At 49.0% G+C, this 15,880-nt stretch overlaps 1 protein-coding gene across 4 annotated transcripts; it reads left to right on the top strand.

The window, feature by feature from the left end:
* The first annotated feature begins 13,163 nt into the window (after positions 1–13,163).
* Positions 13,164–15,171, top strand: FAM181A (family with sequence similarity 181 member A). 4 transcript variants are annotated; one of them, XM_036882497.2, is made up of 2 exons: positions 13,164–13,319; positions 14,095–15,170. In XM_036882497.2, exons 1-2 carry the CDS (start codon positions 13,175–13,177, stop codon positions 15,030–15,032), a joined length of 1,083 nt encoding a protein of 360 aa, XP_036738392.2. In that variant the 5' UTR covers positions 13,164–13,174; the 3' UTR covers positions 15,033–15,170. The 4 variants fall into 4 exon arrangements, with proteins under 4 accessions (XP_036738392.2, XP_036738393.2, XP_036738395.2 ...); XM_036882498.2 differs by having other exon boundaries at positions 13,226–13,374; positions 14,095–15,171; XM_036882500.2 differs by having other exon boundaries at positions 13,226–13,374; positions 14,070–15,171.
* Positions 15,172–15,880: the final 709 nt, after the last annotated feature.

Genomic DNA, 15,880 nt, shown 5'->3' with positions numbered 1-15,880 from the left:
TCCTTAGGAAGACACACCTCCGAAGAGGTGGGGAGCCTCCCAAGCTCCGATGGGCCTGGGTTCGGGTCTCGGGCCTGCCAGTTCCTAGCTGGGTGAACCTGGGCCAATCACTCTGTACCTCAGTCTCCTTCTCTGTGCAATGGGGCCACTCAGAGAACCCCCACCCAGGTGTAGTTGGAGGGTTTGTGAATGAGCTGGAGCCCCTACATGTCTCCTTACTGTGAATGGAAAGCTGCAGCCAGTGCTTACTGGTTTCAAAAAGCACCAGCCCCTGGTGGGTGGCATTTGATGGGAGTTCACACGGGCCAGGGGGCAGAGCCGGGTGGGAGCGGGGAGGCGAAGGAGATGCCATGGCAGACACTTTCCTGCGTGGTTGAGGGGGGCTCTCAGTGCGAGTTAGAAGCCTGCCCCAGCTTTGGGGGTTTGCTCTCTTTCTTTTTGGACCTGACTTTGGACAGACATTGCCTCCAAATGAGGGGACCATTTTGACAGGATTGAAAGGAAAAAAAAGAAAGTGACTCTCCAATGTTCACCTTGTATCACCCTGGAGCTATTAATTCATATTTAACAGTAATTTTGAATTATTTAAAAATTATTTTGAGTCAATATTTCAATGGATTTAATTAACATTTTAACTGAGCTTAATTAAATAATATTGGAAATAAGCCATGTAACTCTTTTGTGAATTGCACCATTATATTGCAGAGCTTTTCTCTGTTAAGACTGAGTGTTATTTGGTCACATGTAAACATTTAAAATTCCATCATTTCTGTACACGCTGCTTTGGAATGTCTTTAAAAATGTTTTCAATGTGATGAAATCTTTGTTAAGGGGAAGTGGTGCCGGGTTCTCCTGATACCAGGCTGGGTGTTTGTAGGGACCGTGTCCATTCATGGTGGGAGTCCGTCTCCTTCAGTGCCCTAGCTCCACGGCAAGGGAGGCCGAGGCAGAGGCCCAGAGACATGGACAGACCAATGCCCAGGACGGTGGGAAGCATTCATTCATTGAGAATCTTTTCTATAAGCACCCACTATGTGCGAGGCTCTGTTCTGGGCACTGGGACACAGCTGTGAGCCAGAGCCCACACCCTGGCCTCCGTGAGACTGACATCCAGTGGGAGCAGGCAGCTAATAGAGAAGGTAAGTGAGGAAGCATCCGGAATGCCCAGCAGTGCTGTGGAAAGGAAGGGAGTGGAGAGGGATGGTAGGGCGGAAGGGGAGAAGGACTCATGAGCAGGGCAGTTGGGTGAAGACATAAAGGAGGTGAGGGGGCGAGCCCCGCAAATATCCAGGACAGGGGCTGGCAAAGCTGGTGTGTAAAGGACCAGATAGTAAATACCTCTGCCGTCTTGGTGACCAGGAAAGAGCTCTCTATCTCCCTGAGCCTCAGTTTCCTAATCTGTCAAAGGGGAAGGACAAGGCCCACCTCATACAGTTTCATTTATTCATTCATGTATTAATGAGGATTAAATGAGATGGCAGATATAAAACTCTCTGCACATTGTGATATTCAAGGGGAGTTAGGCCACTGGCCTCACCACCTTTCTCTTAGGAAACCTCAGTTCTTGGCGGCAAGGGCTCCTCTCTGATGGGGAGAGCGTGTTGTTTGTGCAAAGCAGACGAGAGAGAGCTGTGGTCAGGAGGGCCGAGGAAGCGCCCGCCTTCTACAGGTGCTATGTGACTGGCTTTTGTAGCTCCCAAGATAGCTCAGAAGTCAACCCATCATTTTGCTCTAGGTTCTGGTTTGTTCATTCATTCATTCAACAAACATTTATTATGTGCCTATGGCAAGCAAATATACATGGGGGATTCAACCTCTCTTCCTAATCTCATCTTGCCCCACCCCCATGGTGAGCTCTGCTCTCCATTATACTAAGCTTCTTACTGTCTCTTTTCTCCAAAATGCCTAACAACACCAGTCACAGTTTGTTGAACTGAATCAGTGAACCCTTGCCTGGGTAGTAAGAGCCCTTGAGAGCTGGAGGAGACACAGCTCTTTCTCTGGGCCTCTGTTTCAGCAGTTTGGCTACCAGAACACCAAGCTTCACACCCCTGGCTTGGCAGCCTGTGATTTTGAACTGGATTCAAGGACACCTGACACTGCCAGCCCACTCCATCCACACCCATAGAAGACATCACTAGCTGATCAGGGCATTCTAACAGCTTTCCACAGAGCACCCGCCAGCCATCACCAATCAAATCTGAGTTGGCAATTGAGAATAAATGGACTTTTCATTCCTGACTGACACCCTGAGTGAGGTGAAGAGACACATCAGAAAGGTGCATGGAGGACACAGTCAAGGTGATGGACGGGTGGCAGGGGTCAATACAGAGCAGTGGCAAGAATGTGGGGCATCCCCTGAGCACAAAGACACTACTTCTGTATCATTCCTGCCACTTCAGCCCATTTATGACTGAGATGTGTCCAATCTAGGTTTCACCTGGGCAGCTTTTGGTCCCAGTCCAAAGGGAAAGAGCAGGTGAGGGAAGGGCAACCATGATAATTAATCTTAAAACTATAACAATTCACTTGGGTTGGACTCCAGCCTCACCTCTTCTGGCTGTGGGGTCTTGAGCAAGTTGCCTAGTCAACCTGTGCTTCAGTCTCCTCACCCGTAGAGTAGGGATAATAGGAATGGCCCCCTCGTTATGAAAGAGTTAATACAGATGATGTTATTTATACATTATCTAGCGTGTAGTAAGAGGCTGATAAAATATTCGCTAGGCTCTTCATCCATTTTGATATCTCCAGCACCTCACAGAGTGCCTTGTATTGAGTAGGTGCTCATTAAATGCTTTGGAATTGAACCACCCAGCACCCTCTATCCTTGGAAGAGCCCCTCATAGCTCCCCATTGCACAGAGTGAAACACTGAAGCTCAGTGCCATTAGATGGCCTGTCCCACGTCCCAAAGCTAAGAGGTGGCAGAGCCGGTTTCTTCCCTGGGTGTGTCTGAGCCCAGAGCGCATCCCAGCCCCTTCCCTCTCTGGGGGACTTCACCCTCTACTTTTTCCTTAACATGTTCCAAAGTCTTACCCCCTGCCTAGCCCTTGAATAGAGGATATAGAGTATAACCATGTGACACAGGAGACTTTGAGAGGGGACATTGATTCTGACCAGAAGGAATCAATAAACCAAAGAAGTCTGAAAGCTAGATCTGTTTATTAAAATGAACCAGATATTTGATAAGCATGTCCCAAGCTAACCTTGGTTCTAGGAATTGGAAGCTGGAGAGGGAACATGGTATAAAGTTGATTAAAAGAGTTCAAGGAGTGCATAAACCGGGCAGGGACTGAACATAGATTTCATCTCATTTGTTTGGTGGAAGCTGCTGAAAGACTCGCGCCCCTGCAGGGTTCCGCAGGAAAGGGTGCGGCGATCTGTTAGTGATGTCTGCACAGGGATGGGTGTGGACAGCGAGCATCCAAGGGCCATCTGTGAGGGAAATGGTAGGAGGCTGCTTTCCTGGCTAGGAGCTGGTTCCCGTCATTGTGGTTAAGAGGTACTGAGCCTCTGGCCAGTCTCCTGCTGCCCACTTAGTGACTCTGTTCTCAGCAGGTGTTCTGTGAATAGTCAGCCTCTAGAACAATTGGGAGCATTGGATTCTGAGAAACTGAGCAATGGCTAAGAGCAGAGCCCTCCTTGGTGAGACGGCCACTTCTCTGTCTCATGCTTCCTAACTTCCATCTCAGGTTTTCTTCAGTGAGACTTCTAGGCTTGAAATTAGAGTGAGGTTTCAGACCTGGACATGTTTCAAGACTCTGGGAAAATCCACACCTGTCCAATTTATCTGTGCTGGAAGGATCATCAGCATCTAGGCAGTGGACTTTCACCTTAGATGCACATTAGAATCCCCTGGGCCTTTAAACATACCAATGCTTGCTTCCTTAAAGTTTGTTGGCTGCAGAGGGATCTGAGAAGCACTGGTGTAGGACAACAGTAAAATGGTAGCAAAATGTTGAAACTAGTAGACTGTGACTAGTTATATGGGTGTACTGAAATATATAGAGCAACCACTAAAAAGTTATATGCCAAGAGATACATAGTCAAACAGAAAGCAAATGACCAAATGGCAGGTTCAAGCCCTATCAGCAATTAACGTAACCTAAATGGTATAAATATACTAATTAATAAGAACTCATGTTAGTTAATATATTAGGCTTAATATACTAAATAACAGAGTGGATTTTTAAAAAGTGACTCAGCAATATACTGTCTACAAGAAACTCACTTTAAACATCACTGTGAAACCAGGTTGAAAGTGAAAGGACGAGAAAAGATATGTTTTGCAAAAATTAATTTTTTAAAAGCAGGATTGACTATATGAGTAGCAGATAAAGTAAATGTTAGAGAAAAGAGAATTACCAGGGACAAAGAGAGTATGTAGTGAATGATGCTGAAAGGATCAATGAACCAAGAAAACATAGCAGTCTTCAATGTTTATGTCCCAAACAACAGAACTTCAAAAAACATGAAGCAAAACCGGATGAAACTGAAAGGAGAAATAGACAAATCCACAATTATATTTGAGTACCTCAACACCACTCTCTGAGCATCTGATAGAAATACCAGATGTAAAATCAGCAAAGGCATAGAAGAACTGAACACTATCAACCAACATGATCTAATTAAATCTGTTCACAGAGCACTCAAGCCCTAAACAGCAGAATGTATATTCAGGTGCTTATAGAACATTTCCAAGACAGACCATGTCCTGGATGATTAAACAACCTCAACAAATTTAAAAGAATTTAAATCATATACAGAGTATGTTCTTGGACCATCATCAGTAATATTGGGCTTGAAATCAGTAATAGAAAGATAACCCCCAAATAATCTATAGACATTGGAAATTAAACAACATACTTCTGGTACTTCTAAATAATCAAATGGGTCTATAATTATATGATTATAAATAATTATAAATAATCAAATGGCTCATGCAATTATAGAGGCTAGGAAGTCCCATGATCCGCTGCATGGAGGCTGGAGCCCCCAGGAAGCCAGCAGTGCATTTCAGTCTGAGTCCAGAGGTCTGAGAGCCAGATGAGCTGATGGCATAAACCACAGTTCAAGAACAGGAAAAGCCTGATGCCCCAGCTGAAGCAGGGAGGCAGGAAGAGAAAAAATACTTCCTTTGCCCACTTTCTGTTCTATTCAGGCCGTCAGGAGTTTGGGTGATACCCACCCACATTGGAGAGGGCAATGCCCTCTTCTCAGTCTATTGATTCAAATACTAATCTCTTCCAGACACAACCATACAGATACACCCAGAAATAAGGTCTGACCGTATATCTGGGCATCCCATGGCACAGTCAAGTTGACACATAAAATGCACCATCACAGGCCAAAGAAGATTTCTCAAGGGAGGTGTCAAAAACACACTGACCTGACTGAAGATGAACATGTCAAAATTTGTGAGATGCAGCCAAAGCAGTGCTCAGAGGAGATTTTATGGCACAAACTTCTTACATTAGGAAAGAGTATATCGATAATCTAAGCTCAAGAAACTAGCAAAAGAGAAGTAAAATAAACCCTAAGAGAGAGGAAAAAAGGAAATAGAACTCAATGAAATTGAAGAGAGTAAAACAGTAGAGAAAATCAATGAAATGCTGGTTCTTTGAAAATATTAAGAAAACTGGTAAACCTTTAGCAAGGCTGACAAAAGAGAGAAGCCACTGATTGCCATATCAGGAATGAGACAGCACTACAGACCTAGCAGAAATCAAAAAGATATTAAGGGAATACCATGAATAAGTCTATGCACATAAATTTGGCAACTTAGATGAAATGGATCAATTCCTCAAGGACCACAGACTACCAAAGCTCATCCAGTGTGAAGTAGATAATCTGAGTAATAATGTAACTGTTAAAGAAATTGCATTTGTAGTTGCAAACCTCCCAAAAGAGAGATTCTCAGGCCTAGATGGTTTCATGGGAGAATTCCACCAAATATTTAAAGAATTAGCATGAATTTTATGGACTCTCTTCCAGATAAAAAAGAAGATAAAGAAATTCTTCTCAATTCATTTTATGAGACCAGTACTACCATGACACTCAAACTGGACACAAACAGTACCAAAAAAGGAAATTATAAACTAATATTTCTGGAAAACATAAAGAACAGCAAAAATTCCTCAAAGAGATATTAGGAAATTACATCCAGCAATATATAAAAAAAATTATACAGCACAACTAAGTGGGTTTTCTCCTGGAATGGAGGCAGTTTCAATATCTGAAAGTTGATCAAAGCAATCCACCATATATCAATAAGCTAAATAAGAAAAACTGTACAATCATATAAATTGATGAAGAAAAATCATTTGACCAAAATTCAACACCTGTTCTTGGTAAAAACTTTCAGCAAATTTGGAATGGAGAGGAACTTCATCAACTTGATAAAGCCATCTACAAAAACCCTAACATCATACTGAATACTTCCCTCTTACTATCAGGAGCAAGACATAGATATCTGCTCTCACCACTCCATCAACATATCATTCTTTCCCTGAACCCTGACTCTCCTGAGACCCCATGGGATGAATGAAATGTGATGTGCTGTCCTCTTTTCCCAGAAAGCTGGGTCTTTAGACTCACCAGCTCATTCATTCCCTTTCAAGAAAGCACAGGTAAATGCAAGGGGGGGGCTCACCTGGTTTTATGATGTTGAATATGCTCTAATTTGTATTAAGAAAAAGCTAATTTGCCAAGTTTGGAACCTTTATAAGTAATATGACTTGTGACACACCAGCCCGATACCAGCGTCCATGTGGGCAGCATGGAGGCTGAGAACGGCTGATGTAATCCAACCAGAAAACTGAGGCTCAGAGAAGAGAAGTGACTAGCCCAAGCGCACAGCCAGTTAGGGGCAGAGTTCAGAGAGTTTATCTCCCAAACCTTCTGTGCTGTAATAATGTGATGAAACCACTTCCAATGTGGGACTTGATCACACTGACAGTCGTCTCTGTCACTGCGTTTGGGCTATGGCCAGGGGTGCAGGGACTGGCTGAGTGGGACTGTGACTTCTCTGGAGCATCATGAGGTCTTCAGCTGCTCTAAGGCACAGCCGGTCTGGTTCTCAGCCTCAGCTGTGAGGCAAGGTCCCCAGGGCAGGAAGCCCTCAGCCTGGCAGCAGAAAGGGTTTCTTTCAACTCAATGCCTCCCATTCTAAGGAAGCAGATAGCCTGTCTGCTCTGTATACCTCAGGCTGGTCTTTGATAGAAGTACTGCCACTGCTTAAGGGGGTTACATAAATCATCTTGTGATATCCACATTGCTCATCCACAGGGGCACTGGTCAGGCCACTGTGCCCGTGTAGGCTCTGTATGTTTCCTGAGTCAGGGTGGTTGGACCTAACTCTCCAGACTGGGGAGGGCTGGGGTGTGTCTGCATCACTGGGCTGGCAAAAACCCCTGGCCCGGAGTTAGCACCAGTGCCTTGATTAGCAGTTGTCAGCAGGGAACAACACTGTACAATGGTCACCACTGAGTGTCTGGATCTGGCTGCCAGTGTCCAGTCCCAGCTCTGCCATTTACTGACCACAGGACCTTGGGCAACTTTCCTCTCTGAGTTGTGCCTCAGTTTCCTTATCCATTAAAGAGCATAGTCATGGCACCTGGGAAGAACACATGGCTTAGCCCATGTTATGTTCCTTGATGAAGTGGTGACTGCTGGTCAAGCGGAGCTCTGCTCAGCGTTACTATGATCAGGCGTCAGTCTGCGGAACACAGTGGCCATCTTGGTCCTGCTTCTGCCTGGCTCTGCCACCTCGGGTGAACCACCGCCCCAGTCTGGGCCTCCCCTTCTTCACCTCTACAATGAGAAGGCAGCCCATCTTATGGAACTGAACTTTCTATGGAGGTATGAGAATGTGAAGTTTCCTTTAAAATTGATTTTTGGCAATGTAAGATATTATGTTCTAATCCTACAGTATGGAAGAATGTATTTGTAAATAACATATCCGACAAGGGGTTAACATCCAAAATATATAAAGAATTTACATGCCTCAACACCCAAAAAGCAAATAACCCGATTTACAAATGGGCAGAACATCTGACAGACACTTCTCCAAAGAAGAAATTCAGATGGCCAACAGGCACATGAAAAGATGCTCCACATCACTAACAATCAGAGAAATGCAAATTAAAACCACAATGAGATATCACCTCACACCAGTAAGGATGGCCAGCATCGAAAAGACTAAGAACAACAAATGCTGGTGAGGATGCAGAGAAAGGGGAACCCTCCTACACTGCTGGTGGGAATGTAAGCTAGTTCAACCATTGTGGAAAGCAGTATGGAGGTTCCTCAAAAAGCTCAAAATAGAAATACCATTTGACCCCAGAATCCCACTCCTTGGAATGTACCCAAAGAATACAACTTCTCAGATTCAAAAAGACATATGCACCCCTATGTTTATCACAGCACTATTTACAATAGCCAAGATATGGAAGCAACCTAAGTGTCCATCAGTAGATGAATGGATAAAGAAGAGGTGGTACATATACACAATGGAATACTATTCAGCCATAAGAAAGAAACAAATCTTACCATTTGCAACAACATGGATAGAGCTGGAGGACATTATGCTCAGTGAAATAAGCCAGGCAGAGAAAGACAAATGTCAAATGATTTCCCCCATTTGTGGAGTATAACAATGAAGCAAAACTGAAGGAACAAAATGGCAGCAGCCTCAGAGACTCCAGGAATGAACTAGTGGTTACCAAAGGGGAGGGGTGTGGGAGGATGGGTGGGAGGGAGAAGGGGACTGAGGGGTATTATGTTTAGTGCACATGGTGTGGGGGATCACAGGGAGAACAGTGTAGCACAGAGAAGGGACATAGTGGATCTGTGGCATCTTGCTGCACTGATGGACAGTGACTGCGTTGTGGTATGGGTGGGGACTTGATAATATGGGTAAATGTAGTAACCACATTGTTTTTTCATGTGAAACCTTCATAAGAGTGTATATCAATCATACCTTAATAAAAAATTTAAAAATTAAAAAAAAAAAGATACTATGTTCTAAAAACCATACCAACAAACACATGCTCAAATGAGTTTTACCTCATAGCCTGACACATTAGGCTGCCAATTGGTCAATCTGAGCAGTTACCTGGTTAATTCCCCAGAGGACTAAGTAGTAAAGCTCTTATTTGATGACTGTCCTGAGATTGCAAGATAAGCTTTTTAAAAAATTACCATTTTAGCTTTTCTCTCTAAAACAATATTTCCTGTATATTCTGCAAACAAAACAAAGTGTGGCTGATGTCAGACTATAATCCCTAATCTCTGACTTCAAAGTTCGATGTCATCGAAATGGCCTCCTGGTTCTGACCCATTCACCACCAACTAAGTGGAAAGTATGCATTTGCGCATGTGAAATAAATCCACTCACAATAGATAGTTGTCCTTGCTTCACTCACTGGGTAAGTATTTTATACTTATCCACATAATATTTTTTAACAGGTTTTCTGCATAAAAGCAATTTAAAGGCCCACTGCCCCACATGACCTCCCCAGTCCCCTCTGTCCTGGCCGGTGCCTGTCACTGTCAAACGCCTCCTCTCTCTCTCAGTTTCAGTGTGCATCTGTGTCAGCTAAGCTCTAGGAGTGGATTTTGTCAGATGATATCTAGAGGTTCTGGATGGGTGGTTCCTAGTAGTTTGTTTGGGAAACCAAGGACAGTTAGGGTGTCATTCTGTCTCACTGAGTAGAAGACGGTCATTTAAACATCAAGACTAAGTTAATCTTCCCTCCAGCAAGTTGCCTCGGGACAAGAGGAGCACGGGAATCATCTTGGGTCGCATTAGCAGGCTGGGACATCTGAGATCCAGTCAGTGACAGCAGATGGCTGGGCAAGGACCTTCAAGTTCAAGTCAGCACAGCTCACTTGCCTTTAACAGCTACGTCAGTATGTCCTTCTGGTAGAGGGGGATGCAGCAGTAATGCTGTGCTTCCGGCTGTCAAGGCACTCACAGACCCAAAGGAACGCAGGCAATCTGTCATCAAGTCCAGCCATGCCGATCACAAGCGTCATTCTGTGTCAAGGCCGTGCTCGTCCCTGGAGATACAGAGATGAACCAGCAGACAAGCTCCCTGCTCTCATGGAACTCACCCAGTTGGCACAGGGCTGCATGTGTGAGGCAGACAGTAAACACCACCACCAAAACAGGAATCAGTTGTTTCCAGTCCAAAGGATAAATTCTGTTCAGTGGAATGGGAAAAATATTTAATTCATCAAACATTTAATGAGAAACTACTATGTGCCAGGCCCTGGTTAGGGGTCAGATTACAAAGGGCCTTCTGTGTTAAGCCAAGGAGGTTAGACTTCATTTTAAATCTAAAAACATAGGGATGGCAGAGTGTCATTCATAATGCTGGGAGTTTGTGGAAGGCTTCTTGGAGGAGGGGGTGTTTGAGCTGGACCTTGAAATGTGCTAAGAGGACAGGGTTGACTGAGCAAGCAATCCCAAGTTGGGCCTGAGGTTTCAGGCTTGTCCTTGGGTGTGTAACCAACTGTAAATAGGAAAAAAAAAAAATCCTTCTGTTCCCAGACCCAGGAGAATATGAGAGAATGACTGTGAAAGGCTCTCCAGGCTGAGGCTTAGTCATTTTAACCGATGCCTTATCGGCCCATCAGAAAATCACAGAGGAGCCTTCCCTAGCATGGGGTAAAGGCGGCCCCCAGCAGCCCCATGGGAGGCCTGGGGTGTGGCCGAGTCAGGACAGGGCCATGGGTGAGGTTCTCAGGCCTCAGCTGCCTCCTGTTCCCTTAATTGATATCCCACAACTGCGGCTCCCAAATTCCCGAGTCACAAGTTCTGTCATTTACTAGCTGTGAGCAACTCACCCTTAGGCTCCTCAATTGTAAATGCCAACAGTAACACCCTCATGGGGCTGTCAAGGGGTCAGTGAGATCTTGGCACATATTAGGTGCCCAAAAAGTATTTGTTTTCTTCTTTCCATTTTTTTTTCCTCCCCTGCACTTCCTTCCTGCCATTCCTCTTTCCTCGAGAAGGACCCATGGAAAGAACAGCCCATGTTAAGAGCTATGGAAAGATTTTTTAAAGATATGGACTTGACTCCCTCCCATCTCACAGGTCTGTTGGGAAGTTCATTATTGGCTGAGAAAAGAGGGGAAGACATCACAAGCAGGCGATGCCAGCACGGGCTGAAGTGATTGCAAATGCTGGTGGAGTCTCAGAGGAAGCTGAGGGCTGAGCAGGGCAGCTTAAGAACATCTTGATGCTCTTAGAAGAAGGAGGTGTTCCAGGAAGAGGAACCCACACATGCAGACACAGTGTGCAGGAAGCCAGGTGGGAATGGGCAGGATACTTTGAGTTGCGTCTCCCAGCAGAGGACAATGGAGAAGGTGGTTAAGAGGGCTGGCGCTGGGTTATGAATGTACTCAAGGCTGTGCACCCTGGCCCCCAAGAAGGAGACAGCAGGGACCTTCGGTGGGGGTTGTAGGGGAGACTACCTGGTGACCTCAGGACAGCTGTACATGTGACTGGTTTAGAGTAGAATGTTTCCTGCCTGTACCAGTCAGGGTGGTCTGTGTTTTGCTGCAGAAACAAATAACTCCCAAATCTTAGGTGCTTAAAATGGCAATGGAGAAGGCCTTGCAGATAGGGCCCCACTCTCCAGGGCGTGGTGGCCAACATCCAGGATGAAGGGCACCTCCACATCAGTCCAGGCCTCCCCAACCCCCACAGCAGGGGGAGGGAACATGGAAAACACCATACCTGATCCTAAATGCCCAAATTCAGTCACAGCCTGTCCTGGCTGGGCAACCTCCTTCAAGCAGTAGAGACGGGTAAGCCCGAGGGGGAGGTGGTTTGGAGGCAGGCCACTGTGGGCAGACACCTTATGCCGGCAGCACCCGCCTATTGGCCAGCAAGAGGGGGTGGGACCATGAGTCTCGGGTGAGTCCCCTGGCCCTGCCCTGCCAGTGCTCCCTCTGGATGGGAGAGCTTGGAGAGGAGTCCCTGGCATCTTATGTTGTGGTGCAAAGGTGTGGGCTGGTGTATAGGCCGCCAGCCATTTAGCTGACCAGGGGACATGGGTAGAGGGTGGTAGAGGAAAGGGGCAAAGGAAAAGAAGTGGAGGGAGAAGAGGGGAGGGAAGAGGAGGCAGAGCACGAGGAGAAAGGCAAGAGGTGCAGGAGGCCCACCAGGCTGCCTGGCACGGAGGCCTCACCCATCAGTATTTCCCAGGCAGCTTCCCTCTGCCTGTGGCCTCACCTTCCCTGGGGCCGGTCAGTGGGAAGGGCCAATGACCGGCTCCGGGCTCCCTTGCCCACTCAGAGCGGCCCTGCTTGCGGCCCTGCCCGCGTTGGCACGGTGACAGTAGCCAAGTGTGCAAACTTGTGCCATTGTCCCCAGGCCAGGGGGAGCCATGGAGACTGGCTAATATGACACAGGAAAATGTTTGCTGATGGCAATTCTATGGGCTTTGTCCACCTCTTTCTCCATCATGACGACTCGATTTAAGTTCCTAACTGTTTGACTACAAATGCAAGGGGACCGTGCAACGCCAGCCTTTTGTCCGGCCGCGCTGAATGGGCAATTCAGGCTTTGTGCAGCTCAATTGAGGAAGCAAACATAAAGACAAGATTCCTGAGGGCTCCTGCTCCCTTCCCATGGATATCCCAGCACCTCGTTAGAGAGTCCTTCCCCGGCTATACCTTTCCAACATCCGTGTGCTGCCTGTCCTCGCAGGCCCGCCAGCACCTGATGCCTCAGTGGGGGTGGGGAGGGGGAGACAGAGAGAGAGAGAGACCCACAGAGAGAGAAAGAGAGAGACACTCAACATTCAAGGACAGCGCAGAAAGCAACCCACCCCAGCTTACCCCGTCCGATTGTCTGTCTGCACTGGAGCATGGCAGCTGTAGGCCTGGAGTCTTTGGGGGAGGTTTGCAAGCCCATCTCTTCTGGGCCCAGCCTCTCCTCAATCCCGGACTTTTTAAACACACACACACGCGCACACACACGCACACACACACACCGCCCCCTCAAGAAACCAGAGAACCGAGGTCAAGGGGAGGAGGGGCTGAAGGGTAGAAATTTACCGGGAAATGATTGCATTTGGGAGCTGTCTTTTTTGTGATGGTCCCCATGGTGACAATTTGTGACGGCAAAGAATGTGGGAACGGGGCGCTGCCGCCTGATTGGGATGCTTTGTATCTGGAGAGGCGCTCCTGATTGGCCTGAGGGGCCCCCCAGCTCCGGGGACTCGTCCTCCATTCAGCCCACTCGAGGGCTGCACAACTGCTTCCAGCCGGACACTCGGAGCTCGCGGCCGCACGGGCCTGGCCCAGGTCTGCGGCGGGGGACCTGCCGGGCCACGTTGGCGGCCCGGGGCCCGCACCCTCGGTCAGTGTGGCGGCCCCAGTGGCTTGGCCAACTGGGTGGGGGCGTGGGGCAGGCTGGGGCCTGAGGGAGGGGCGAGGTGCTGCGGGCGGTGGCCGAGGAGGCATGAAATTGCTGCAGATGCTTCTACAGGGGAATCCCTGTTGCCCACAGCCTGAGATCAGCCCGCCAGGCAGGCCTCGGCTTGAGTGCCAGACAGGGGGTCCTGCCTGTCCTGCGTGAGAGCTGGGGGTGGAGCGTGGGGACCAAGGCGGGGGGATGATGCTAGCAGGGCTGGGGGCGGGCTGGGAGGAGGGGGGCACCACCAGGGAGAGAAGGGGCTTGGCTTTGCTCTCAAGTGGAGCTGTCGCCTCAGCTCAGGAAATCAAAACCTTGCTGGCAAGTTGTACATGTTGGCAGCGTGGTGTGTGGGAGATTCAGTGGGCTGGGCAATGCCCCTTGTAGCTGGGTCACCTGGGGCAAATCACCCAACCCCTCTGAGCCTTAGCCTTAAGTATAGGGCAACAGAGCCAAGGAGACTAAATGTGTTCCCAGATGCTCAGGAAACGTTTAGTGGCCTGAATGGGCACCCACAGTCCAGGACTGTTTAGGGCTGTGGGGTGCTGGGGGTGATACCGCTGTCTGCAGCCACATGGCTTTTGGAGAAGGCTGGGTATGGTTGCTCAGAGAGACCCCAGTGGCCTGTCTGTCCCCCCTAGGTCAGCTCTGTACCCTTCCCTGCAGCTGCCAGCCACCAGCAGAAACCGCCCTCTTCATGGAAAGCCCAGTGCAGTGGCCCCCTGGTGATGGCATCCGACAGTGACGTAAAGATGCTGCTGAACTTTGTGAACCTGGCGTCCAGTGACATCAAGGCGGCCCTGGACAAGTCCGCGCCCTGCCGCCGCTCTGTGGACCACCGCAAGTACCTGCAGAAGCAGCTCAAACGCTTCTCCCAGAAGTATTCCCGGCTCCCGCGGGGCCTCCCTGGCAGAGGGGCTGAGCCCCACCTGAAAAGGGGGCCTGAGGACCGGCCTGGGAGGCTGCCCCTCAATTCTGGCCATGACTCCAGCCCCAGTGTGGGTGGGGGCTGCAAGAAGTCTCTGGGGAACCCCTATAGGGAGGAATGTCTCTCCAAGGAGCAAGCCCTACAGGGGCAGAATCCAGAAGCTGCCAGGCCTGGCCAGGTGCCCATGAGGAAGAGACAGCTGCCTGCTTCCTTCTGGGAAGAGCCTCAGCCCACCCACAGCTACCCTGTGGGGCTGGAGGCGGTACTGGGCCCCAGGGAGGGACCTCCGTATGAGGGTAAGAAACACTGCAAGGGCTTGGAGCCCTTGGGGCCTGAGATGGCCACGGCGCACACGTCCCCAAGGGTACCGGCTGAAAAGGAGTCCCTCAAGATGCCTGGGGTCTCCCTGGTGGGTCGTGTCAATGCCTGGAGCTGCTGCCCCTTCCAGTACCATGGACAGCCCATCTACCCAGGCCCTCCAGGGGCCTTGCCTCAGAGCCTGGTCCCCAGCCTGGGCTTATGGAGGAAAAGCCCAGCTTCCCCTGGGGAGCTGGCCCACTTCTGCAAGGATGTGGATGGCCTGGGGCAGAAAGTGTACAGACCTGTGGTTCTGAAGCCGATCCCCACTAAGCCGGCCATGCCCCCACCCATCTTCAACATCTTTGGCTACCTCTAGCTGGGCTGGGAGGGCCTTGGCAGGAGTGTCGGGGGTCCTGGGGGCTCTCCTTGCGAGGAGTAGGCTGGGCAGTGGTGGTCTCTGGGGAACCTTCCCTTTGTGTGCGTGGGGAGAGGGCAGGACTGGGGGCAGGGCCTTCTCAGGCCAGACCAGAGTCTGACAGGTCCTGCCACCGTCCCTGGGTGGCGGTGGTCTGTCAGCCTCCCCAGAAGCCGGGTTACACATCTGACCATCTGCCACCCACTGTGGAAGCCAATCCCAGTTCTGTTCTTCATGTTCTTTGTAAATATTAAGAAGGTTAAAAGAATAAAGACATTTCTTTTGCAGTTTCTGCATCTTGGATGTCACAAAGTCGAATGGCTCCCAGGCCTAAGAAATGCTGGTGGTGCCCAGGAGGAAGGCCGCTTATGAAGGTGGCTGGCTGTTGGGGGCGGGGGGACATGAGAGGCCCTAAGACCTCTGTGATGTCTGCAAACAGGCACTGGAGGCCAACAGTCCAATTCAAAAGAAGGAGGGTGGGGAGGGTCAGCCAGGAAGGGTGCTCTGGTTGCCCATGTCAGAGGCTGGGAGAGGCCTGGATCTCGGGACTCCAGATAGCCCTGGGGAATAGGGAGGCTGGTACTAGGGGAGGTGGGGCTGCACCTTTCCTCTAGCAGCCTCCTTGCCCCATGGCATCTTTGGCTTTATGTCCATGGGTGAAAAAAAGAAAAAAATAATCTCTTGCTAATTCAGATTTGGGTTACCTGACTGCCGATGGCCCTCTTCCTGGCCATGGTGCAGCACCCGGCACATGCCAGGTGTCCCTCCAGTAGAACAGTTGGGGGGGGGGGTCACTGGTAGCAGGCAAG

The sequence above is a fragment of the Manis pentadactyla genome, chromosome 11 (assembly GCF_030020395.1).
Source record: "Manis pentadactyla isolate mManPen7 chromosome 11, mManPen7.hap1, whole genome shotgun sequence".
NCBI lineage: Eukaryota > Metazoa > Chordata > Mammalia > Pholidota > Manidae > Manis > Manis pentadactyla.
This window is presented reverse-complemented; position numbering and strand designations above follow the sequence as displayed.

What these genes read in the sequence shown, in the direction of transcription:
- FAM181A (XM_036882497.2), top strand. Translation starts at nt 13,175, where the DNA reads ATGCTTTGTATCTGGAGAGGCGCTCCTGATTGGCCTGAGGGGCCCCCC. An exon ending in GCCGCACGGGCCTGGCCCAG is followed by an intron (nt 13,320 to 14,094) that starts GTCTGCGGCGGG and finishes CCTTCCCTGCAG; the next exon opens with CTGCCAGCCACCAGCAGAAA.